Below are 27,795 nucleotides of genomic sequence, written 5' to 3' on the forward strand. Positions count from 1 at the left end.
ACAGTAATCCCAATATTTTAGTTTATTTGTAAGACTGTGCAGAAGGAATGATTCACTCCGGGATGAAGAAAATACTTTATTATGAATAATATCCCAAACCTTTAACTTCATACCTGAAAATAGCAGCTTACAATTACCCCTTAAATATTATTATTCAATTTCCCTTTAAACAACAAGAACAGAAACATACAGCTCTCAGTCTAATTTAAAATCAGCATGGCATAAAGTAATACTTGCTTGATAAAACAGATGTGGCGACTGTTTAAATCCCTTCAAAGAGTTGGTTCACCTGGCATGTTTCAGCCTCTTCCTTATTCCCAAACAAGACTACTCTGCTTTAAATATTATTACTCTTTTTCTAACTATCCTACTGTGAGAGAATTGTGGATTCAGTGTCAGACAGATCAGACTTCACCTCTTCTCTCTCCAAAGTCTTCTCCAAAACTGGCTCTCTAAAGCTTTTTCAAAATGTCTCTGTGTATCCCTTTGTTCCACCCAGCAATGACCTCATCTTCCCAAACTGAAAAACAAATGACCTCTGCAGACTAAAAGTACATTAAATTTCCAGGGACTTTCCCCTGTCAAACCACAGTGCATTAACCCAGACTGACATTCCACAGAATCCATAGAATCCTACAGTGCTGAAGGAGGGAATTCAACCCATCTAGTCTGCACTGACCCGCTGAAAGAGCTCCCTACCCAGGCCACTCCATCCCTGAAACCCCACCCAACCGGGACATCCTTGGATGCTAAGGGGCAATTTTTTTATCTCACTCAATCCACCTAATCTGCATATCTTTGGACTGAGGGAGGAAACTGGAGCACCCGGAGGAAACCCATGCAGACACGGGGAGAAAATGCAAACTCCACACAGACAAGTTACCCTTTGATCAATTTGGTCAATTTCACCCTTTGGCTCCTAGATGCTCCCAGGCTTTTACAAAACAAAATCAATTTTTAAAAACATGACCATTGCAGTCAAACAGACGAAAACCTTTGGTTTTTAATCCTTAAATTGTACCAATATTTAGAATCCAATATTCCTAAAGTCCTCCATTGGTCACACGACATATTACGTGACAGGAAAACAGCAATAATGTATTCCCAGATACATGCCAAAACTTCTATAAAAGGTTTTGTATGTTTGTACCTATTGCGCAAATACAATCAAGTTTTTGTAGTTTAATGTTTCAACTTTAGAAGAATGGCTCGATCCTTCCTGCAGGATCCGCGACTTAAGTCGCTGGTGTGCCACACATACACGGCGAGACTAATCAGAAGTGTGAGCTTCAGGTATACACGCTGAATGCACACGGCATTTAAACTCCCAGCCGTTTTTTTTTGTCTGCTTAAACCCGGCGCTGCTGAATGCAAAATGCAGCTGCAGCGCTAACGTGGGTCACTTGCCCGGATATTTGGTGAGTTTTTATGAAACACCTTTTTATTTACACTGACATTTTTCAGTCTAGCAGAGGCAGGAGATAGCGGCATACATTTTTTGGTCGGTTAAAGTTTTCCATTATTTGTGCTTAACATTTATAAATATGTTTAAAATGCAAATAAAATGGAAGGAAGCTTTTTAAAAAATACTTTGGTTTGTCAGAAGACTGTTAATTAAATTTAAAGGGTACTTTACTGTATAAAATGAATTTGAAGTCACAGAAGATGGAAGAACTATTTTTATTAAACTTTGGTTTGCCATGAGGATGTTAATTCCATTAAAGGGACCATAATTGTAGAATGTGGTGGTCACTCGCTAACGGGTATGATTGTCCACCTAAGTAACTGACCATGCGTGGGTCCTGATGTGACTGAGAGCCCAATCCTAGAATCGCATTTTCAATCGCTCACTTGGCAGGAGTTTCCAAAAGGTGGGATCGGTCCTTGGATGTTAAATCGTGGGTATTCCTTTCTCAGGCTCCTTTGCCGGGCCTCCTCTTGTCGTTGTGTGTTTCCCAAAGAATTGTGACCCTTCAAACAGGCGGTTCTTCCAAGTAGGTCCCTTCTGAGCAAAGGTCTCCCTGGCATTAACATCTATGTTTCATTTCTTGAGGGAAGCCAACAAGGTGTCTTTTGTTATGAGCCAGGGTTCAGAGAACCCCAAAGTGTATCATGGAGTTCACCTGACCCACAACTTTTAATAGATTGTGGTATGGGGAGCACATGGTCCACTCTGCAAGAGTGGTACAGCAGAAATGGAAAAGTATTTTTTTAAAGCAAAACAATGTTTATTCTATGAACTCAAGTTAAGCTTTTTAAAACATACAGTGAACATCTTAGCAACCATCAATTCAAATACAACCCCCAAAGTATACAACACTAAGTAATCCTTTAAGCTTTCCTTTTAACACCCATAAGACTTAAAACACCTTTTACCAGAAGCACATTAGGTTTACATTCACTACTGAGAACATTTATAATTCTGAATTCACCAAATGATCAAGAGATAATCTTTTGATGGCAGAGAGAACAGCAGTATACCTGCTTGGTCTGGCTTCAGCTCCAACACCGAAAACAAAACTAAAACACACCCTGCAGCCTGCTCAAAAACGAAAGTAATAGAACATAGAACATAGAAAATACAGCACAGAACAGGCCCTTCGGCCCACGATGTTGTGCCGAACCTTTGTCCTATATTAATCATAGATTATCATTGAATTTACAGTGCAGAAGGAGGCCATTCGGCCCTTCGAGTCTGCACCGGCCCTCGGAAAGAGCACCCCACCCAAACTCAACACCTTCACCCAACACCAAGGGCAATTTGGACATTAAGGGCAATTTATCATTGGCCAATTCACCTAACCCGCACATCTTTGGATTGTGGGAGGAAACCGGAGCACCCGGAGGAAACCCGCGCAGACACGGGGAGGACGTGCAGACTCCGCACCGTCAGTGACCCAAGCCGGAATCGAACCTGGGACCCTGGAGCTGTGAAGCAATTGTGCTATCCACAATGCTACCGTGCTGCCCTTGAGAACAAATAAATCTACACTATATCATTTAACCGTAATCCATGTACCTATCCAATAGCTGCTTGAAGGTCCCTAATGTTTCCGACTCAACTACTTCCACAGGCAGTGCATTCCATGCCCCCACTACTCTCTGGGTAAAGAACCTACCTCTGATATCCCTCCTATATCTTCCACCTTTCACCTTAAATTTATGTTCCCTTGTAATGGTTTGTTCCACCCGGGGAAAAAGTCTCTGACTGTCTACTCTATCTATTCCCCTGATCATCTTATAAACCTCTATCAAGTCGCCCCTCATCCTTCTCCGTTCTAATGAGAAAAGGCCTAGCACCCTCAAACTTTCCTCGTAAGACCTACTCTCCATTCCAGGCAACATCCTGGTAAATCTTCTTTGCACCTTTTCCAAAGCTTCCACATCCTTCCTAATAGGCTGACAGACAGCTTAGCTCCACCCACTCTCTGACATCACTGCAGTAGTAAACACCCATTTCTTAAAGGTACTCTCACCACAGATATTTATATACTCACTCATTTATAAACACCCATTTCTTAATGGTACTCTCACATGACACTTTGAAGAGCTTCCTTTGCCTTCCTCTGGTTCGACCCTTCCATGAGCTGGGTGAAAAAGAGTTGCTTTGGCAGTCAGGATTCTGACATCATCAGCATATTCGCAGCCCAGTGGAGTTGGTTTCGGATAATCATGACCTCGATACTTGTGCTATTGACACCTTCAAGGACAATAATGTCAGCATGTCTGTCCTCCCATTCAGAGCTAAAGTACATTTGGATTTTGCAATGTATTTTAAGCTGAGCTGTTTGAGAGTCTCCCTGATGTAATGTTCATTCTTAGAAGCCTCAGTGATTACATCAATGCTTTAACAAAGTTGAATAGCTTTGCAAGCCTCCTGTAAGCTAATGTGAACTATCTGTCTGACAGTGAACCAATCACCCACCTCCAAGAGTGTACTGCCAAAGGACATCCTGAAATGATGTTAGAGGAGATGTATGCCAGGAAACTGTGTTTCAGCAGCTGCTACTTTCAAAAGTTGAGCTTGTCAAAACCTTTCCCTCCCCTCCCTCCCCCTCTTCCCTCTCCTCCCCCCCCCCCCCCCCCACACACAATTTCTCTCCCTCCCCTTTACAAATTGACAGGGGGCAGGATTCTCCATTGGCTGATGCCGAAAGCGCGAAACGCAATTGGGTGGAGTATAGGTTCCGACTCCAAAATCGTGTTGGGCACTGGTTTGACGCCAAATCGCAATTCTGCATCAGCTCAACAGCGGCATCAGTGTGTTCTGGAACGCATGCATAGTAACCACCGTTTGCATGTCATTAGTGGGCCCGACCCGGTATTCTTTGGGGCCTCTGCGATATTCCCACTCCTATGGGCCGAGTTCCCAACGGCGCAGTTCACTTGTGCTTTTAAAATTTGTGAAACCAGCGTTGCAGCTGCTGAGAGAGAGAGAGGGGTATGGAATGCATCCAACATCACCATAGCTTGCTGACAGTTGTGCCACTGGCCAGGGGGAATAGCAGGGGGTGGCCAGGAGGCGGGGCTGTGGAAAGGCACGGAACACCATTGCAGCAGCCGGCAAGGCAGCCATGCAGTGAAGTTAGGGCCATGAGCTGTATAGATTGTCGTGTTGGGTGTTCTGGTTCACAAACAAGCCAACAATGCTGGAAGTGGTGTAACGTTATTTTATTAACTGTTCAACTATGCTAACATACTGTAAACATGGGTATAAGCAATACCAGCTTAACTGTGGACCCTTTCCTATCACTAGCTATGGTGAGGCACTCAGCACATGGTGAATGTCTGTGACGCAGGCTGTGAGCTCTGTGCTCTGAGCTGGCTGCTGCTAGAATGAGCGGGAACTCTCCTGTCCCCTGTCTTTATAGTGCTTGTGCTCTCACTGGTAATTGGCTGCGGTGTTATGTATGCTGGTTGGTCCTACTGCATGTCCATCAGTGTGTGTATGTGATTGCACCATAATGCACTGATGTATATTATGACATAGATGTTCCCCCAGGCCAGCCCCCCTAGGCGCCCACTGGCCTCAGCCAACCCATCAGCTGTACGGGCGCACTCCAGCACAACCAGCGCGATCTTTTTGGCTGGGATGGTGTGTGTGGGGAGTGAAGTGTGTGTATACGGCTGCATATACTCAGCCTCCCGAGTGTCAATCACAGATCCAGCGAATGCCGCACCGTTTTTCATTGGAATCGATTGTGTTCCATGAGGCGCTGGTGCTAACCCCACCACAGTTGCTGAATAGGTCCAGGTTCGGCACTAGTTTTGCTGTTGTGAAAGTCCATGAATTCTGCCCCGGCGTCAACACAGTCTCAGATATGGAGAATCCCGCCCAGGTCCTTTGTGTTTGGGACCGTTGTGTTTAAGTGAGGAAATATATTTTATTCAATACATTTGTAAAAGTTGAGGGAGTTTTATGTCATTGTTGAGCTGATAAAGTTAAACATTAAGTTAAATGTTAACTGGTTTCAAAGTTTTGTATTCTCAAATCATTTTTGTTTATAAATGTTTTACATTAAGCTTTACAACTTCTACAAATGTCTTACTGAAACATAAGAAAACAACATTTAATTGAGATAATTATAAATAAATAAGATAATTGAAGTAAACAAGGTAGAATCATATTTATCACGGTGGCACACTAGTTAGCATTGCTGCCTCACAGCACCAGGGATCTGTGTTCAATTTGGACCTTGGGTGACTGCGTAGTGTTTGTAAATTCTCCCCCTGTCTGCATTGATTTCCTAGAACCATGGAATAGGACCATAGAATTCCTACAGTGCAGAAGAGTGCCATTCAGCCCATCAGGTCTGCACCGACCCTCTGAAAGAGTACCCTACCTGAACACACTCCCCCACCCCATCCCCGAAACCTAACCTGTACATCCTGGACACTAAGTGGCAATTTAGCATGGCTAATCCAGCTAACCTGCACATCTTTGGACTGTGGGAGGAAACCAGAGTACCCAGAGGAAACCCACACAGACATGGGGAGAACGTACAAAGTCCACACATACTGTTTCCCAAGACCGGAATTGAACCCGAGTCCCTGGCGCTGTGAGGCAGCAGTGCTAACCACTGTGCTATCATACCACCGCCATTTCCTCCGGGTGCTTTGGTTTCCTCCCCAGTCCAAAAATGTGCAGATTAGGTGGATTAGCCTTGCTAAATTGCCCCTTAGTGTCTAAAGGTTAGGTGGGGATAGGACAGATACGTGGGCTTGGATAGGGTGCTCTTTCGGAGTGTCAGTGCAGATTTTATGGGCTGAATTGCTTTCTTCTGCACTGCAGTGTTCTACAAACACTAATTTTTTAAAAATCAGATGTTAAAAGGAGACAAAGGCAAACAGCCCTGGGTGCGTTTAAAATCTGATGGCCATAATCTAAATTAAAACATGCAACATTTCTAAGCATGACACATGTGTGTAGATTTAATTGGTTTGATAGATTTGAAACAAATAACCAATCTATGTTCACTTATAAATAATCACTTTTAATCAAAACAAATAAAAATTACTTTAAAATAAGCAACAATAATAGTAATGCCTGTTAAAAAGAAAGAGCAAAAAAAACTGTTTATAAAAACGTCTATGTAGCGCACAAAGACTCCGTGAGACGAATAGAGTGAAGTCGATGAGGCTTTATTAAGCGTGTCTGTTCCCCAGCAGCCCGATAGTAAACTGGTCTGCGGGGAAAGACACCGGCTTCTTATACTTCGCCTTCAGGGCGGAGCTTGAGGTCAACGGCCAACCAGGACCCGGGATCTGTCAGCCAATGACATTAGGGCTTCCAGTCCCACATGACCCCCAATACATACTACCACATTCACCCCTTGTCAAAAATGAACCCGGCGGGGTGATGCTTCGTATGGTGGTAAGGGTTTACAGGGCTGGTCCTGGGAGGATAGAACATTTACATGGTAGTACAGTATTGGACAGTTTCGCCCTGTTACAACTATTTACAGAGGGTATAGGAAAAATCAAAATGTTCTTTGAACAGTCCATCTTTGTTTTACATCGACGCCACGAGTCGGTCGGGCGGTCTGGTCGTCCGTGTCGATCGCCTCGGCCCCGGCGGTGGTGGTGGTGCTTGTACCAGTGTTGTCGCCTCCAGGAGCCGTACGGTTTCAGCTGTCGGTGCAAAGGGGAGGGGGACTGATCCTCCTTGGAAGGGGGCAGTCGCGGGGTGCGGCGGTGGCAGGAAGGGGGGCGGTTGGGTTGATGGTGTCGGGGGTGTGTGCGTGGTGCCGGCGGGCACCAGATCCCGCAGGGCGACCGTGTCCTGTCGGCCGTCGGGGTACTCCACGTAGGCATACTGGGGGTTTGCGTGGAGGAGGTGAACCCTTTCGACCAACGGGTCCGCCTTATGTGCCCGCACGTGCTTTCGGAGCAGGATGGGTCCTGGGGTCGCCAGCCAGGTCGGCAGCGACGTTCCAGAGGAGGACCTCCTAGGGAAGACAAGGAGACGCTCGTGAGGCGTTTGATTAGTGCTTGTACATAATAACGACCGGATGGAATGGAGAGCGTCCGGGAGGACCTCCTGCCACCGTGAAACTGGGAGATCCCTGGACCGTAGGGCCAGTAGGACGGCCTTACACACCGTGCCGTTCTCCCTTTCTACTTGCCCGTTCCCCCGGGGGTTGTAGCTGGTCGTCCTACTTGAGGCTATGCCCTTGCTGAGCAGGAACTGGCGCAGCTCGTCACTCATGAAAGAGGACCCCCTGTCGCTGTGGACGTATGCGGGGTAACCGAACAGTGTGAAGATGCTGTTCAGGGCTTTAATGACTGTGGCCGCGGTCATGTCGGAGCAGGGAATGGCAAAAGGGAAGCGGGAGTATTCGTCCACTACATTAAGAAAATATGCGTTGCGGTCGGTGGAGGGGAGGGGCCCTTTGAAATCGAGACTGAGGCGTTCAAAGGGGCGGGAAACCTTAATCAGGTGCGCTCCATCTGGCCTGAAAAAATGCGGCTTGCATTCCGCGCAGATGTGGCAGTCCCTTGTGACTGTACGGACCTCTTCTAAAGAGTATGGGAGATTGCGGGACTTGATGAAGTGGTAAAACCGAGTGACCCCCGGGTGGCAGAGGTCCTCGTGGAGGGTTTGGAGGCGGTCAATTTGTGCGTTGGCACATGTGCCGCGGGATAGGGCATCGGACGGCTCGTTCAGCTTTCCGGGCCGGTACAAGATCTCATAGTTGAAGGTGGAGAGCTCGATCCTCCACCTTAAGATCTTGTCATTTTTAATTTTGCCCTGCTGTGCATTATCGAACATGAAGGCTACCGACCGTTGGTCAGTGAGGAGAGGGGCCGCTGGGGAACAGACACGCTTAATAAATTGTAGCGCACAAAGACTCCGTGAGACGAATAGAGTGAAGTCGATGAGGCTTTATTAAGCGTGTCTGTTCCCCAGCAGCCCGATAGTAAACTGGTCTGCGGGGGAACACACCGGCTTCTTATACTTCGCCTTCAGGGCGGAGCTTGAGGTCAACGGCCAACCAGGACCCGGGATCTGTCAGCCAATGACATTAGGGCTTCCAGACCCACATGACCCCCAATACATACTACCACAGTCTACATACCTTTAAAACATTTGTTAAAATAGTTGCCGGTTTGCGTTCAGCCCAGAGTGAAAAACCTGCCCCACCCATCCCTTCCTCAGCCTGGTCTGATCCGCGATCTTCAGGTGTGTCTCCTGTAACATGGCTACGTCTGCCTTTAGCCCCTTTAAGTGCGCAAACACCCGGGCCCTCTTGACCGGCCCATTCAAGCCTCTCACGTTCCAGCCGGATCGGGGGACTACCTGCCCCCCCCCCCCCGCCAACTAGCCACCTCCTTTTTTAGGCCAGCGACGTGCCCGCACCTCCCGCACTCTCCAGCCCCCCAGACGGAGGCTCCCCGCCACGACTCTCCCTCTTACCTTCAACTCCCCATCAGTCAGCACAGCAGCGACCCAGTTACCCCCCCCCCTCCCGCCCCGACCACCTTCCTCCCCCGGCCAAGCAACTGCTTAACTCCCCTGCTCCCCCCATTGCACTCCCGTAAGTCATCTGACTCCTGCTGACCCCAGCCGCTCCCGCCTCTGTCTCCGATCCCCCTATTGGATTCCCTCTCGAAGTCTCCAGCCCTCCCCCACTAAAGTGGGGTGGCCAAAGTCCCCCCCCTCTACCCCCCTATACACCAATGTGGACACCAAGCCAGTACTGCCCGCCGCCTCGGTCCCCCCCCCCTTTTCGCAGGAAAAAGCCAGCGCTTCCTTCCTTGTCCGATCCCGCACCCTGTGGCGCAGCTCCTTCCACCTGCAACCTCACCCCAATCCCTGAAGGCCCAGTGCCACAGGCCCACACAACCCCAAGAAAACGCGGAGGACTACCCCCCCCCCCCCAAACAAGCCCACATAAAGAAAAAACATCACCCCCTCCCACTCCCCAGCATCCCCCATAACATGCTACAAACCATTAATTTGAGTCCAACTTCTCATTTTTGATAAAGTTCCACGCCTCATCCGGCGCATCAAAATAGTGGTGACGGTGCTGATACGTGACCCACAGCTGTTCCGGCTGTAACAGCCCGAACTTCACCCCCTTTCCGTGGAGAACCGCCTTGGCCTGGTTGAACCCTGATCGCTTCTTGGCCAGCTCTGCACTTCAGTCCTGATAGATGCGGATTTCGGCATTCTCCCACTATTGCTCCGCTCCTTCTTCGCCCATCGCAGGACACACTCCCTGCTGGTGAAGCGGTGGAACCTCACCACCACGGCCTTCGGCGGCTCATTCGCCCTCGGTCTCCTCGCCAGGACCCTGTGCGCCTCATCCAGCTCCAGGGGCCTCGGGAAGGCTCCCGCGCCCATCAGCGTACTCAGCATCGTAGCCACATACGCCCCAGCATCCGACCCCTCCACGCCCTCAGGGAGACCCAGAATCCGCAGGTTCTTCCTCCTCGACCTATTCTCCTCAAACCGCTCCTGCCATTTTTTATGCAGCGCCTCGTGCGCTTCTACTTTGACAGCCTGGCCCAGGATCTCATCCTCATTATCAGCGGCCTTCTGCTGCACCTCCTTTATCACTGTCCCCTGCATCCTCTGGGTCTCCACCAGCCTTTCAATCGACGCCTTCATAGGGGCCAACATCTCTGCCTTCAATTCCGCAACGCAGTTTCTCAAAAACTCCTGCTACTCCCGAGACCACTGAGCTCACGCTGCCTGGTCCCCGCCCGCCGCCATCTTGCTTTTTCGCGCCCGTTCTCCTCTCTTCTCCAGTGCCACGTTTCTGACCGCTCCACTCCTGGTGCACTCCATACAGTGCTTCCTTCCCACACCGGGAATCGCCGTCCAAGTGCCGCTGGAGCTCCTTAAAAGGGCCCAAAAATCCGTTCTTGGCGGGAGCTGCCGACCGTGCACCTACCCAGGCATAGCCGCAACCGAAACCTGATTTACTTTATCATCAGTTATGTCATGATATTCAAACATACATCATAACACATACATAATGATAGACAGAGCAACGGACCAATTAGCACATATAACACGACAGCCAATCACAGACAAGAGCAGACACAGTATAAAACAAGAAACACGACACGTCCTAGTCAGTCCATCTGGAGGTGGCACAGGGCCAGGACCTCAAAGCAAGACACTCACACAGTCACAACGTGCTGCGTACCAAGTCTGATGTAAAAATAGTTTAATGGAATAAAATTGCGTTGTACAAATCGCAACCGTGTTGGTTCGTCTGTACCTCAGAGCACCCAACACTTCATGATACCAGGAGTGAATCGATACCTACCAGCAAATCTGCCATCCTGAGCCATGGACACCCTCAACAAACCGCAGCCATTGCAAGTCGTTGGGAACCTGGGCACAAATTGGACGCTCTTCAAGCAGCGCTTCGAACTCTTCATGCAAGCCAATGAAAAACAGGGCGCCTCGGACGAAACAAAGATTGCCATGCTCCTCACTAACGCAGGTCAGCACGCCATCCCTGTCTCCAACTCCTTGGTGTTCGCGGAAGGCGAGAACAAAGCTAAGTATGACATGGTCCTCCTCAAGCTCGACAAGCACTTCAACGTTGAGGTCAACGAAAGCTTTGAGAGGTATGTCTTTCAGCAGCGCCTGCAAGGGAAGGATGAACTCTTTCAGTCTTTCCTGACGCACCTCCGCATACTCGCGCAGTCCTGCGGTTACGACACCACCTCAGAGTCCATGATCCAGGACGAGATCGTTTTTGGGGTTGCCTCGTGCGGCCTACGCCAGCAGCTTCTAAAAATAAAAGGCCTGACCTTAGTTGAAGCCTGTGTCCTGCATGAGAATGCGACTAGCCACTCTGCCCAATTTCAGGCGACCGAATCGGCACGGAGGGGATCCCACGCGACCGAATTGGCAAGCCAGGCCACCCACGAGGCCGAACGCGTCCAGGCAATCGAGTTTCTCCCGGCCTGCGGCCCGGACGGGCGCGGCTGTTTCGCGCGCTTTTCAAGGCCCCCCGCGTTTGTGCGCGCCAAAACCTACGGCAACACTGAGGGCCGTGCTGCGCAGGCGCGCCCGACGCAAGACAGAACTGCGCATGCACAGTGGCGTAACGAACGCCATGACATCATGACGTGTGGCAACTGTGGAGCTGTACATTTAAAAGGATAATGTCCTGCAAAAACCCGACAATGCCTACGCTGTGGCAAGATGGACCACTACGCTGCCTACTGTCGAGCGGCTCAACCTGTTGATCTTCCACATCTCCGACAACTTCGCAGGAACGTGCGGACCATTCAGCCTCCACATCACGACATCCAAACCGATGACACAGATGACCAAGGCGCCTTCCGGGTTGCGGTCATTGATGGGAACCGGGTCAACACCATCAATCCGGGCGATGAATGGTGTGCCACCCTGACGGTCAACCGATCGCTGATCACGTTCCGGCTGGACACTGGCACCTCCGCCAACCTCATAGCATGGTCAGCCTTCTGCGCTATGAAGGTCAGACCACCAATCCGGCCATCCCGGTGCAAGATGGTCGACTACAACGGGAACGTTATCCCGGCCATGGGATCCTGCCAGCTCCAGGTGACACACAACATACACACGGCCACATTCTCGTTCGAGATAGTCGGCTCATCGAAGGACTCCCTGCTGGGTGCACAGGCATGCAAGGCTCTCCACCTTGTGCAACGAGTCCACTCTCTCTCTCCAGACAGCACGTCTGACTTCCCGGATGCAGAGTTCAACGCACAGCTCCAATCGCTCCTCGCCCACAACCAGGAAGCATTCGAAGGCATGGGAACACTGCCATACACCTACCGAATTCGCCTCAAACCGGACGCCATCCCGGTCGTTCACACACCTCGCAGGGTTCCTGCGCCACTTGAAGAACGCCTCAAGCAGCAGCTGCAGGATCTCCAGGACCAAGGGGTCCTATCCAGGGTCACGGAGCCCACGCCATGGGTCAGCTCCATGGTGTGTGTCAAGAAGCACTCCGGCGAGCTCCGTATCTGTATTGACCCCAAAGACCTCAATAATATTATTATGAGGGAACATTATCCCATACCCAAACGGGAGGAGATCACCAGTGAAATGGCCCAGGCGAAGATATTCACGAAACCGGATGCTTCTCACGGGTTTTCGCAGATGCAACTGGACCCGTCCAGCCGAAAGCTATGCACCTTCAACACCCCTTTCGGCAGGTTCTGCTACAACCGGATGCCATTTGGCATCATCTCGGCATCCGAGGTCTTCCATAGAATCATGGAGCAGATGATGGAAGGCATCGAAGGGGTGTGCGTATATGTGGACGATGTCATCATCTGGTCCACCACACCGCAGGAGCACATCCATCGTCTCCAACGCGTTTTTGCCCGCATACGAGAAAACGGCCTGCGCCTCAACCGAGCCAAGTGCTCCTTTGGCCAGACCGAGTTGAAGTTCCTGGGGGACCATATCTCCTGGTCAGGGGTCCATCCGGATGCAGACAAGGTGAGCGCCATCACAGCCATGCCGCAGCCAGCCAACAAGAAAGCTGTCCTACGCTGGGGAAGTTCATTCCCAACCTTGCCTCCCACACGACGACTCTGCGCCACCTCGTCAGAAAATCCACAGAGTTCCAGTGGCAACACACACACCAGCTGGAATGGGAGGAACTCAAACGCAAACTCACCACTGCACCAGTGTTGGCATTTTTTAACACGTCTCGTGCCACCAAAATCTCAACTGATGCCAGCCAATCCGGCATTGGAGCAGTGCTCCTGCAGCGGGATGACACGGCATCATGGGCCCCAGTGGCCTATGCATTGCGGGCCATGACCCCCACAGAGCAGCGCTACGCGCAGATCGAAAAAGAGTGCCTGGGCTTGCTAACCGGTTTAGACAAGTTCCATGATTACGTATATGGTCTTCCCCGGTTCACTGTCGAAACTGACCACCGCCCCCTGGTCAGCATAATAAACAAGGACCTGAACGAGATGACCCCTTGCCTCCAGCGCATCCTACTTAAACTCAGGAGGTACGACTTCCAACTGGTCTACACTCCAGGGGAGGACCTCATCGTGGCGGATGCCCTATCCAGAGCAGTGAGCACGCCGCCAGATGCGGAGGGGTTCGTATGTCAGGTCGAGGCACAGGTGGCTTTCACATCGGCAAATCTGCCGGCTGACGACTCCAGTCTGGCCCGTATCCGCCGAGAGACTGCGTCCGACCCCCTTCTCGACCCAGCGAGTGATGCGCCACATGATGGGAGGATGGCTCAAAGGGCAATGCCCGCAGTTCTATAATGTACGAGACGACCTAGCCATCATTGATGGTGTCCTTCTGATGCTGGACCGGATTGTGATTCCGCACAGCATGCGCCAGCTGGTTCTCGACCAACTACACGAAGGCCACTTGGGGGTCGAGAAGTGCAGACGAAGAGCCCGAGGGGTGGTATACTGACCGGGCATCAGTGACGATATTGATAACATGGTGCTCAACTGTACAACATGCCAAAGGTTTCAGCCGGCGCAACCTCCTGAGACGCTCCTGCCCCATGAGCTGGTGACGTCCCCCTGGGCAAAAGTGGGTGTCGACCTGTTTCACGCGCTCGGCATGGACTATGTCATCATCGTTGACTACTTCTCAAACTACCCTGAAGTCATACGCCTGCACGATTTAACGTCGTCTGCTGTCATCAGGGCCTGCAAAGACACCTTTGCTCGCCACGGCATTCCGATGACTGTCATGTCGGACAATGGGCTCTGTTTTGCCAGCCAGGAATGGTCGTCCTTTGCTGCTTCGTTTGGCTTCACACACGTGACGTCCAGCCCTCTGCACCCCCAGTCAAATGGAAAGGCGGAGAAGGGCGTTCAGATTGCCAAGCGGCTCCTCTGCAAGGCTGCTGCTGCCGGGTCGGACTTCTGCCTCGCCCTGCTGGCCTATCGCTCGGCCCCACTCGCCACTGGTCTCTCACCAGCACAGCTGCTGATGGGTCGCGCCCTCAGAACCACCGTGCCTTCCATCCTGGCACCAACAATAGGCCATGCTCTGGTACTGCATAGGATGCAACTGCAGCGCGGTCGCCAGAAGAGATCGTATGACACACGGGCAACTGATCTCCCCTCCCTGGCCCCTGGAGACAACGTCCACATCCACCTACCAGACGGTGGCTGGTCAGCACCTGCCGAAGTTCTCCGACGCGTGGCTCCCCGCTCGTTCCTGGTACGCATGCCTGATGGATCCGTGCGTAGGCGCAATCGACGATCTCTTTGCTTACTTCCACGCTCGCAACGGGACCTTACACAGACTCCGTGTCCTCTACTGGTTCCTGATAGCGACTTCGTGGAGCTGCCGTTTACCATGCCCCTTCTGTCGCCGCCCGTGGCCAGGCCCGCACCTTAGCCGCTGGTTCTCGACCCACCCTTGAGGCGGTCAACCCGAATTCGTCGCCCACCTACTAGACTGGACTTATGAGACTGTTCACACGTTGAACTTTTGCAACCACTGTTTTATAACAGGGGCGTCATTCTCCACCGGCGGGAGTCTCCGTTCTGCCGGCGCCCAGGGGTTTCCCGACGGCGTGGGGCTGCCCCACAATGGGAAACCCCATTGACCGGCCGGTGTTACGGAGACTCCCGCCGGCCGGTCGGCGCAGAAATGTGGCGGGGCGGGTAGGAGAATTTCGCCCCATGTCTCTGTTTTCTCGTTACAGGCATTCGTTTGATCGTTCCAAATTTCCACGTTGTTTTTCTTTTTGTTATGGTACAACCTCGTTAGCATGTTACACCTGACATCGCCCCTTGTATATAGTTAAGCCCCATGTACATGATGTAAATATTACGCACACACACACATTTAGCTGCACTCAGGACACATTTATATTTATAACCACTTAGGCACATAATCTTGCAAAAAAAGGGGGGATGTCAAGATATTCAAACATACATCATAACACATACATAATGATAGACAGAGCAACGGACCAATTAGCACACATAACACGACAGCCAATCACAGACAAGAGCAGACACAGTATAAAACAAGAAACACGACACTTCCTAGTCAGTCCATCTGGAGACGGCACAGGGCCAGGACCTCAAAGCAAGACACTCACACTGTCACAACGTGCTGAGTACCAAGTCTGATGTACAAATAGTTTCATGGAATAAAACTGCGTTGTACCAATCGCAACGGTGTTGGTTCGTCTGTACCTCAGAGCACCCAACACTTCAAATTATAGTTGTGAAGAGTGAACAAACTCATTAGTATTTATATTCGTTATTCATTAAATGTTATTTGCTTTAAATTGAAGACTGATAGTTTCATTGAACTACAACCAACAGACCATTCTGGGAGTAAGCAAAGAGTAACCACTTATTACAATCACATAATAATACAGTTAGCAATGTTCCTACGGCGCTGATGACCCAGGTTCGATCCTGGCCCCGGGTCACTGTCTGTGTGGAGTTTGCACATTCTTCCCATGTCTGCGTGCGTTTCACCCCACAACCCAAAGATGTGCAGATTAGGTGAATTGGTCACACTAAATTGCCCTTAATTGGAAAAAAATAGTTGGGTACTCTAAATTCATTTTTTAAATAGTTAAAATAGTTGCCTATTGTTTTCTGTCTCAATCTACTGTTTAAATGCCTGTCCTCAATGGGCATTCCCAAGATGTTTGCATCATAAGGGAGCGGGGCTGTACTCCTTCTGTACAATGCAGACCAGGCGCTGAAAACCCCAGGTGGCCGAAGAGAAAGGAAGGTTCCTTGTAACATTGGAGCGCAGGTAAGTGCGCACATTTCTATTTCAAAATCGCTGGCCCATGACTTCCCGTTGCAAGCAGTAAGTTACGGGCCAATGTTCCTTAAGAGTTCAATCAGTACTCTTTGTTATATTACTCTTTGGTAATATATTGTTACTCTTTGCTTCGTAATCCAGAATGGTCCGATGGTGTGATTATAAAGAAACTACCAATCTCTAACTTAAAGCAAAACTGATTTATTGAATAATGATTGATTAGTATTGAGTTCACACACTCCACAGGACTATAACTAGTAATCAAGTAATCTATATCTAAGTAATAACGAATTTAAACTACATGTGCTGCTTCTATCTAATCCTAATTATGCTGTGATCTCTCTCTCTCTGCTTACACTCTACTGGCTTAAAGTACCCAAGATCCCCTGAGTTCTTATATTTGTAGTGGGAACTAGTGGTGCCCTCTAGCGGTTGTGTTACACTGAGATGTAATAATTAAACCTTTACTTGTCTACATATATACATATCATTACATCTCCCTTTTTTAAACATTTCTTTCTTATGTGTAATAAGGGAAAAATGTAGAATAATATAACCACACATGATATGTATATCTTTGTACATAGCAAAATGAGTAACGATCACAAAGTTCACTGTAAATTATTTACAAATTCAGTCTATTAGGTTTTATTCTTCTTCTCGTAGACCTTCTTCATACACGTGGAGGTGGCGTAGAAGTTTTTACAGTTCTTTGTGTGTCATCACAAACTTGAGTGTTGGTTAAAGTATCATGAAAAATATTCTCATGAAGTTGTAAGTCTGGAAAGGTTTTGGTGTGTAGCTTAATTTTTTGAAGTGCTCGACGATTTCTTCGAAGTATGTTTCCTTCAGCTGTCTGAACTATGTAAGAACGTGGTGCTGCTTGTCTGATGACTCTGGCAGGAGCAGACCAACCTCCATCAGGTATCTTGATCCTGACGGTATCATCTGGAAGCAATGAGTGCAGAGTGGTTGTATGCTGATTATAATACATTCTTTGTCGTTCACGCTGCTGTTTCATTTTCTGTATCACTGGCAGATAATCTGGATTTGGAAGAGGTAGTGAAAATAGTGTTGTTCTCAAATCTCTGTTCATTAACATCTGTGCCGGTGACAGTCCAGTTGAAATAGGAGTCACTCTGTATGATAGTAGCGCAAGATTGATGTCTGACAAAGAATCTAAAACTTTGTTTATAAGTTGCTTGATTATATGTGCTCCTTTTTCTACTTTCCCATTCGGCTGTGGATAACATGGACTCGACATGATATGAGCAAAGTTGTAAAGTCGTGAAAACCCGGCCCAGTCATCGCTGTCAAAACATGGTCCATTGTCTGACATGACAGTGGTAGGTATTCCATGTCTTGCGAAGGTTTCCTTACTTGCTTTGATGACAGATCTGGATGTAACTTCATGACCTCCGGATAATTCGAGTAATAGTCGATTATCAGAACATAATCATGACCATTGCAGTGAAATAGATCAATACCAACTTTGGCCCATGGAGGTGTCTCCAACGCATGTTGCTGTAGTTTCTCCTTGCATTGCGCAGGTTGAAACTTCTGACACGTTTCACATCCAATTACCATGTCAGTGATGTCCCGATTAATACCTGGCCAGTATACTGCTTGTCTCGCCCTTCTCCTGCGCTTTTCAATGCCGAGGTGACCTTCATGAATTTGGTTGAGAAACAGTGGTATGACTATCTGGTCAAGGCAAAGCAACAATCCATCCACGATTATCAAATATTCTTGAACATTTCTAAATTTAGAACAGTGCCCTTTCGGCCACTCATTGTTGATATGGTATGTGACACATTGAAGCATTGCATCCTTCTTTGTCTCTTCTCGGATGATCTTTTCATCCGAGGCAGGAAGATTTTCTGCACACAGCTGTACTTGAGATTCAACATGCTATATGAACACAAAAGGTTTACTTTCTGAAGTGATTGAGCGTGATAATGCATCTGCTATTATATAGTCTTCCAGGTGTATAGATGAGGTTGAAGTCGTATCTTCTGAGCTTCATTAAATTCTCTGGCGTCGCAGAGTCATGTCGTTGAGATCCTTCTGTATTATATGCACCAGCAGTCTGTGATCCGTTTCTATAGTGAAAGTGGAGAGTCCTTAGACATAATCCTGGAACTTTAAAATGCCGGTTGGTAGTCCAAGACGCTCTTTTTCAATCTGAGCATATCGACGTCTGTTGGTGTCATCGCTCTGGATGCATATGCAACAGGAACCCAAGACGATCTGTCGTCTTTTTGTAACAGTACTGCTCCTATTCCGTTCTGACTCGCATCAGTCAAAATTTTTGTCTCTCTGTTTGGATCAAAAAATGCGAGAAGAGGTGCAGTTGTTAATTGTGCTTTTAAATCAAGCCATTCCTTTTGATGGTCAGTTGTCCATTCGAACGTAGTTGACTTTTTGATCAAATTTCTAAGAGCTGTTGTTCTGGTTGATAGATTAGGTATAAATTTGCCTAAAAAATTTACAACACCTTGAAAACGTACCACTGCCTGTTTGTCCTCTGAAACTTTCATTCCCTGAATGGCTGCAATCTTGTCAGTGTCAGGTCGCACACCATGGGTGAAATTCTCCCAAAACGGCCCGATGTCCGCCGACTGGCGCCCAAAACGGCGCCAATCAGACAGGCGTCGCGCCGCCCCAAAGGTGAGGAATGCTCCGCATCTTTGGGAGCCGAGCCCCAACATTGAGGGGCTAGGCCGACGCCGGAGGAATTTCCGCCCCGCCAGCTGGCGGAAACGGCCTTTGTTGCCCCGCCAGCTGGCGCGGAAATGACATGTCGGGGCGGCGCATGCGCGGGAGCGTCAGCGGCCGCTGGAAGTTTCCCGCGCATGCCCAGTGGAGGGAGTCTCTTCCACCTCCCCCAGGACCCCGGAGCCCGCCCACGCCGCCTTGTCCCGCCGGTAAATAGGTGCTTTAATTTACGCCGGCGGGACAGGCAATTTATCGGCGGGACTTCGGCCCATACGGGCCTGAGAATCGAGCGGGGGGGCCCGCCAAATGGCGCGGCGCAATTCCCGCCCCCGCCGAATCTCCGGTGCCGGAGACTTCGGCAACCGGCGGGGGCGGGATTCACGGCAGCCCAGGCGATTCTCCGACCCGGCGGGGGGTCGGAGAATGACGCCCCATGTTCAGAAATCTGGGGCGCGATTCTCCGACCCCCCACCGGGTCGGAGAATCGCCGGGAGCTGCCGTGAATCCCACCCCCGCCTTGTCCCGAATTCTCTGCCACCAGAGATTCGGCGGGGGCGGGAATCACGCTGCGTCGGTCGGCGGGCTCCCCCGGCGATTCTCCGGCCCGCGATGGGCCGAAGTCCCGCCACTGTCAACCCTCGCCAGCCGGCATGGATTGAACCACCTACCTTACCGGTGGGAGCAGACAGCGGTCCTGGGGGGGGGGCGCGGGGCAATCTAGCCCCGGGGGGTGCCCCCATGGTGGCCTGGCCCGCGATCGGGGCCCACCAATCGGCGGGCGGGCCTGTGCCGTGGGGGCACTCTTTTTCTTCCGCCTTCACCATGGTCTTCACGATGGCGGAGGCGGAAGAGACCCCCTCCACTGCACATGCGCGGGGATGCCGTGAGCGGCCGCTGAGGCTCCCGCGCATGCGTCGCCCAGCGGAGTCCTTTCGGTGCCGGCTGGCGTGGCGCCAAAGAACTTTCCCGCCAGCCAGCGGGGCGTAAATCACTCCGGCGCGGGCCTAGCCCCTCAAGGTGAGGACTTGGCCCCTAAAGGTGCGGAGAATTCAGCACCTTTGGGGCGGCCCGACGCCGGTGTGGTTCATGCCATTCCATTACGCCGGATTCCCCCACCCCGCTGGGTAGAGGAGAATCCCAGCCCTGGTCTCCAAGGAGCGTGAAAGTGGCCAAAACTACACTTGCATTGATTCAGCTTTCGACCATATTTGTGTATGTGTTGAAAAACCTTTTTCCGTCTTGAGATATGTTCTTCATTTGTTGATGACCATATAATAATGCTGTCGACGAAGACACAAACACCTTCAATGCCCACAGTCATCTGTTCCATAATGCGGTGGAAGATTTCAGACGCAGAGATTATTCTGAAAGGCATTCTGTCAATGCAAAATCTGCCAAAAGCTGTGTTGAAGATACATGCCTTTCTACTTGATTCATCCGATTGCATTTGCCAGAAAACGTATGATGCATCTAATTTGGTAAAGATGCGTGCATTGGCCATCTCGCTTGTGATCTCCTCTCTTTTTTGAATGGGATAGTGTTCCCTCATGATGTTATTGTTGAGATCCTTGGGGTCTATACATACCCTCTGATCACCAGAAGGTTTCTTCACGCAAACCACCGAACTGACCCAGTCAGTCGGTTTAGTGACTCTTGAAATTATTCTTTGTTGTTGTAGCCTTTCTAATTCAAGTTTTAATCTTTCTCTGAGTGGAGCAGGAATTCTTCTTGGAGGATGTACCACAGGTTTGGCATCCGTCCTTAACAAGATTTTGTACTTGAATGGTAGAGTACCCATACCTTCAAAGACAACTGGATATTGGTTTAGTATACCTTGGCTATCATCATGTAGTATGAGTTGAGATGAATTTGCAGTATAAATTACACTGTATTAAGTGTAACTCCTTGCAGGCTTGTGCACCTAAGAGTGATGATTTATCTGACTTGTCAATCTCGAATCTTAGTGAAGTCATAATATCATTGTTGGAAACTATCAAATATCATGATCCAATTGATGAGATTAAATTGCCACTGTAGTCTTTTAATCGACAGGCTGCTGGAAGTATTTTAGGGGTTTGCTTAAGCTTTGTGAGATCAAGCTTTGTGAGCAAATTGGCAGAAGCGCATGTATCCAACTTGAATTTGATTGGACAGTCGTTTACTTTCAATACTGTGTTCCATTCTGTGTCCAAATTAATGGAGTTGATTAATTTAAGAGGTGATGTTACTTCAGTGGTGTTATCAAACTTTTCTTTGATTCCTACAAAGGAAGCATTTTCCAAAGAGTAAACATCTGGGGCGAAATTCTCCCCCAACGGCGCGATGTCCGCCGACTGGCGCCAAAAACGGCGTCAATCAGACGGGCATCGCGCCGGCCCAAAGGTGCGGAATGCTCCGCATCTTTGGGGGCCGAGCCCCAACATTGAGGGGCTAGGCCGGCGCCGGAGGGATTTCCGCCCCGCCAGCTGGCGGAAATGGCGTTTGTTGCCCCGCCAGCTGGCGCGGAAATGCGGCGCATGTGCAGGAGCGTCAGTGGCTGCCGACAGTTTCCCGCGCATGCGCAGTGGGGAGAGTCTCTTCCGCCTCCGCCATGACGGAGGCCGTGGCGGAGGCGGAAGGGAAAGAGTGCCCCCACGGCACAGGCCCACCCGCGGATTGGTGGGCCCTGATCGCGGGCCAGGCCACCGTGGGGGCACCCCCTGGGGTCAGATCGCCCTGCGCCCCCTCCCCAGAACCCCGGAGCCCGCCCATGCCGCCTGGTCCCGCCGGTAAATACCAGCTTTGATTTACGCCGGCGGGACAGGCAATTTCTGGGCGGGACTTCGGCCCATCCGGGCCAGAGAATTGAGCGGGAGGTCCCGCCAACCGGTGCGGCCCGATTCCCGCCCCCGCCCAATCTCCGGTACCGGAGACTTCGGCGGGGGCGGGGGCGGGATTCACGGCGGCCAACGGCCATTCTCCGACCCGGCGGGGGGTCGGAGAATGACGCCCCTGTATCCTGTGAAAAATTCTGTTCAAAATCTTCTTCCTTATATTCAACACTTCGTACATTAATCTGTCTTGAATTGGATTTAGCAGATTTAAATGCGAGTGTGGATCTGCACTGAGCAGCAAAATGGTTTAACTTGTTTTCCTCTGGCAGGGCATTATTTTTGAAAGTGGGAGGTTCCACACCTTGAACACGTCATGATGTTGACGTCGCCATGCATGACACTTCTTCGCACATACCCAGATCGGCTTTCGTCTGTCTCGCACCTTTTGACGAAGTACGCACGTGCAGGGTTAGAATGCGCACGCGCAAGTTGGCTGCCATCTGAAACGTGCATCTTCTTCATCTGCGACACTGCCTTAACACACTCTACCTCGTGGTGAATTTTCACTCCCTTTTCACGGAGATAATAGGCACGATTCTCCGACCCCCCCCCCCACTGTGTCGGAGAATCGCTGGGGGCCGGCGTGAATCCCGCCCCCGCCGTGTCCCGAATTCTCTGCCACCGGTGATTCGGCGGGGTCGGGAATCGCGTCGCCCGGTCGGCGGAAATCGCGACGGTTGGCGGGCCCAGCCCCGGCGATTCTCCGGTCTGCGATGGGCCGAAGTCCCGCCGCTGTCAACCCACGCCAGCCGGCGTGGATTGAACCACCTTTCGAACGGAGGGACAAGGTGGCGCAGGAGGGCTCCGGGGTCCTGGGGGGGGGCGGCACGGGGTGATCTGGCCCTGGGGGGTGCCCCCACGGTGGCCTGGCCCGCGATCGGGGCCCACCGATCCGTGGGCAAGCCTGTGCCGTGGGGGCACTCTTTTCCCTCTGCCTTCGCCATGGTCTTCACTATGGCGTAGGCGGAAGAGACCCCCTCCACTGCGCATGCGCGGGGATGCCGTGAGCGGCCGCTGACGCTCCCGCACATGCGTCGCACGGCAAAATCATTTCCGCTCCAGCTGGCGGGGCACCAAAGGCCTTTCCCGCCAGCCGGCGGGGCGGAAATCAGTCCGGCACGGGCCTAGCCCCTCAAGGTGAGGGCTCGGCCCCTCAAGATGCTGGAGAATTCCGCAACTTTGGGGCGGCGCGATGCCGGACTGATTTGCGCCGTTTTTGGCACCGGTCGACGGACATGGCGCCGATTGCGGAGAATCCCTCCCAATATTCTTGGCTCTGTTTTTCCGAATGCTGATGAACACGACACATTTCAATTGCATTTTCCACAGTTAGATCCTTTTGCCTAAGTAATCTCTCTTGAAGCTTTTCATCATTTATGCCAAAGACTAATTGGTCTCTAACATGGAAACATTCAATGCAGAGAAGTTACAGGATTGTGCGAGCAGTCTCAGATCAGTGACAAAGCAGTTCATCGATGCACCTTTGTTTTGCAATCTCTTCTTAAAAATAAAATGCTCAAACGTTTCATTAGTTTGGATTTTATAATGGTTATCAAATTTTGCAAGAATCACATCAAACTTTGTTTTATCTTGATCCGCCGTGTACTGGAAATAATTATAGATCTCAATGGCATGTGGACCACCCATAGTTAGTAGGAAAGCAATTTTACGAGCATGATTAAAATCGGAAGCCTCTAAATAAATTTGGAATTGCTGTTTGAACAAATATCAGTTTACATTTAAGTTACCGGTGATCCTTAGATGTCGAGGAGCTTGAGCTTTGTCCATAGATCCTGAATTTGATGAAGTTCTGCAGTTTCAGGTTGGTGCTTCGCAAGTCAAATAGCTTCTTAAGTTTTTTATTTTTCTAATCTTACTAAATTATTCTGGCTGCTTCTATCTAATCTTAACTATGCTGTGATCTATTTCGCTCTGCTTACACTCTACTGGCTCGAAGTACCCAAGATCCCCTGAGTTCTTATATTTATAGTGGGAATTAGTGGTGCCCTCTAGAGGTTGTGTGACACTGAGATGTAATAATTACAGTACAAAGTCTTACAACACCAGGTTAAAGTCCAACAGGTTTGTTTCGATGTCACTAGCTTTCGGAGCGCTGCTCCTTCCTCAGGTGAATGAAGAGGTATGTTCCAGAAACGTATATATAGACAAATTCAAAGATGCCAAACAATGCTTGGAATGCGAGCATTAGCAGGTGATTAAATCTTTACAGATCCAGAGTTGGGGTAACCCCAGGTTAAAGAGGTGTGAATTGTGTCAAGCCAGGACAGTTGGTAGGATTTCGCAGGCCAGATGGTGGGGGATGAATGTAATGCAACATGAATCACAGGTCCCGGTTGAGGCCGCACTCATGTGTGTGGAACTTGGCTATAAGTTTCTGCTCGGCGATTCTGCGTTGTCGCACGTCCTGAAGACCGCCTTGGAGAACGCTTACCCGGAGATCAGAGGCTGAATGCCCTTGACTGCTGAAGTGTTCCCCGACTGGAAGGGAACATTCCTGCCTGGTGATTGTCGCGCGATGTCCATTCATTCGTTGTCACAGCGCCTGCATGGTCTCGCCAATGTACCATGCTTCAGGACATCCTTTCCTGCAGCGTATGAGGTAGACAACGTTGGCCGAGTCGCACGAGTATGTACCGCGTACCTGGTGGGTGGTGTTCTCACGTGTAATAGTGGTATCCATGTCGATGATCTGGCACGTCTTGCAGAAATTGCCATGGCAGGGTTGTGTGCTGTCGTGGTCACTGTTCTGAAGACTGGGTAGTTTGTTGCAAACAATGGTTTGTTTGAGGTTGTGCGGTTGTTTGAAGGCAAGTAGTGGGGGTGTGGGGATGACCATGGCAAGATGTTCATCGTCATCAATGACGGGTTGAAGGCTGTGAAGAAGATGACGTAGTTTCTCCGCTCCGGGGAAGTACTGGACGACGAAGGGTATTGTTTGGCATCTTTGAATTTGTCTATATATATGTTTCTGGAACATACCTCTTCATTCACCTGAGGAAGAAGCAGCGCTCCGAAAGCTAGTGACATCGAAACAAACCTGTTGGACTTTAACCTGGTGTTGTAAGACTTCGTACTGTGCTCACCCCAGTCCAACGCCCGCATCGCCACATCATATAATAATTAAACCTTTACTTGTCTACATATATACATATCATTACACTCTTGAGTGGTCAAAATGGTTCCGTGGCTGAAAAAGTTTGGGAAACCCGGTTTCTCGTATCAGAAACATCTTTGGAGTTTTATAGTTTACTATTATGGGTATATGGCCTTGTATTCCTTTTAATCCCTCTCCCTTTAATCCATGCTTCCATATATCTTTAAAAAACAGTAACTACACTGACGTTCTCTGGTCCCTTTCTAAAGCTGACTTTTGCACTATTGTAGTCTCATGTCAGTGCCACTGACTTCCTCATGCAGCCCCAGTGTAAAGTTACCAGATTCACTAAATGCAGTGGCTGGGTCAGCCTATGTTTTCTGGGTGGTCTTCATGAATCTGATGATTTTCTGAGGTGTTACCACTGGCTGCGCCAGACTTGTGCTTTAGGAGCCAGTTTGTTGCGCAATTTGTAAAGCCAATTTAGCAAACAATTTTGCACACGACCTGTTGTTTCCTAAGCAGGGTTGATTTTCTGTTGGCCACACATCAGGCAATATTTTTATCAGTTGGTAGATTTTGAATGGAGGATTGCAGAATCATCACTGCTTGTGATAGTTGTGTTCTATAAATGCAGCATTATTAAAGCAGCTAACTAACAGCATCAGAGAAAACATTCACCAACATTTTGTACACTACAATCACAAATATCCATTTTAATCCAACATTGCAAGTTCATCGCCACAATACAGTAGGCAAATGTACTTAACAAAAACTCGAGTGTCTAACGGCAGACACTTTATGAATAAGCTAATCATCTGTTTATATTTCACACTTTTAATTTTGCAATGAATAATTCAGTTACTGGCACACATTATTATCATGCTGAAAGTTTTCTGTAAGTTTTCAACATTTTAACAAACATTTGCTCCACAATTTCTTGCATTCTAAGTTATTTTAGGTAGATTTAAAATGTAATTTATGCAGTGTTTTTGATGTAGCATGGCGATACATTCATTACAATGCGTCATATGGGCAGTATTATAGATTGTTAACTAATCAGTGCCAGTTTGCTGCTCATGAAATTTTAATATCTGCTTTTTGTTTTGGGCATTTCAGCACTGGTGTAGGGAGAACCGGGTGCTATATTGTGCTGGACGTGATGTTGGACCTGGTGGAGTATGAAGGAGTTATTGATATTTACAACTGTGTGAAGATTCTGCACTCACAGGGAGTCAACATTGTTCTGAATGAGGTAAGAGTTAAAGCATGAAACCACCTCCCTTGACCATTTAGTACATTGATTAACCTTGCAAATGAAGCTATGTAGGGAGGAGAGGAAATTTGGGAGATTTGCCTCTCATTTGTTTTAAGAACAATGTAAATGTAAGGCAAGTAGAAATTGGTATGTGTTGAACCCATTCTTCGGGCATAAAATGTGCACAAAGCATGCTTTTGTATAGTTTGACTCTCAGCACCAACCTGGACAGGCATTTGCCCCAATTCTGAACTCATGTTTTTTTTGGGTGTCCCATAAATAACAAATCAAGGGCCGAACACCTGTTGAAGTACCCTAATGGAAAACCTGTTATTCATGAGTAGTGCATACATCGGATTCTGCGCCTACCATCGAAAGCTCAGTTTAAATAAAATGTCCGCCTGTGAGGAGCTCCAGGAGTGCTCCTCTGACTTCTAAGGAATCGATCCCCACCTTCCCCCACTCTCCATTAGTGTGCTTTCTCGTCTTGGGAATTAACTGAGGCCTAGCTCTCAGTGAGGCAGGGGACCTGAGATTTATCACTTCACTCGGGCAAATCAATCTTTGGAGGTTGGATCAACACCGGCAAGTTCTGCCGACTATGTTGGTGAGGCCCGATCGCCAATTTCTTTCGATCCAAATTTGTTTTGGTTTGGTACTGTCATGTGTGACCAGAAATCTTAGTCCTGCAGAGTATTTGTATAATATGTTTGAAATTTTGTAAATATCATGCTGACATTAAACTCTGTCACATGTGATGTTCTTGCCTTGCCTTTAATCCGCCCTAGTTCTGCAAATGAACTTTTTTTCTCCACTGATTTCTATTCTCTGCTGTCCTCACTGCTTGTCCCATAGAGAGGCCATAACTAAATAGGAAAAGAAGTAGGCCATTCACCCCTTTGAGCCTGCTCCGCCATTTAATAAGATCATGGCTGGTCTAATGCTCACTAAGTTCTCTTCCCTGCCTTCTCTCGGTAACCCTTAATTCCCCCACTGATTAAAAATCTGTTAATAACAGCCTTGTAAATGTTCAAGGACTCGCCCTCCACAGCTTTCTGGGGTGAAGAATTCCAAAGATTCACTGCTCTTTGAGAGAAACAATTCTTCCTCAAATACATCTTAAATAAGCACCCCCTTATTATGCAATTATGCCCTCTGGTCCTACACCTTCCCATGAGTGGAAACATCCTTCCAACATTTACCTTACTTACCCCCATAAGAATCTTATATCATCTCTCATTCTTTTGAACCTGTTTAATCTTTCCTCATATGGCAATATCTCAATACCTGGGATCACCCTAGTAAACCTCCTCTGTATGGCCTCCAATGATATATATTCCCTTAAATAAGGGGACCAAAACTGTACACAGTAGTCTAACTACGGCCTCACTAGTACTGTGTACAGTGGCAGAAACACCTCTATTTTTATACTTCAGCCCCTTGAAATAAAAGCCAACATTCCGTTTCCTTCCCTACTTATTACCCTCTGCAACTGTATGCTAGCTTTATGGAGTTTATGAACAAGAACCCCCAAGTCTCTTTGTACTACAGATTTCTGCAGTCTTTCACCATTTAAATA

The 27,795-nt window shown here is 49.1% G+C and overlaps 1 protein-coding gene across 1 annotated transcript in view; it reads left to right on the plus strand.

Annotated features, from left to right (window-relative positions):
- Positions 1–27,795, plus strand: part of LOC140417302 (receptor-type tyrosine-protein phosphatase U-like) — a 1,277,635-nt gene that overhangs the window by 1,102,279 nt on the left and 147,561 nt on the right. The window contains exon 25 of the mRNA XM_072501194.1: positions 26,078–26,213. Coding sequence (XP_072357295.1) covers positions 26,078–26,213 — 136 coding nt within the window. The remainder of the gene's footprint in view (positions 1–26,077; positions 26,214–27,795) is intronic.

The sequence above is a fragment of the Scyliorhinus torazame genome, chromosome 1 (assembly GCF_047496885.1).
Source record: "Scyliorhinus torazame isolate Kashiwa2021f chromosome 1, sScyTor2.1, whole genome shotgun sequence".
Classification (NCBI taxonomy): Eukaryota; Metazoa; Chordata; class Chondrichthyes; order Carcharhiniformes; family Scyliorhinidae; genus Scyliorhinus; species Scyliorhinus torazame.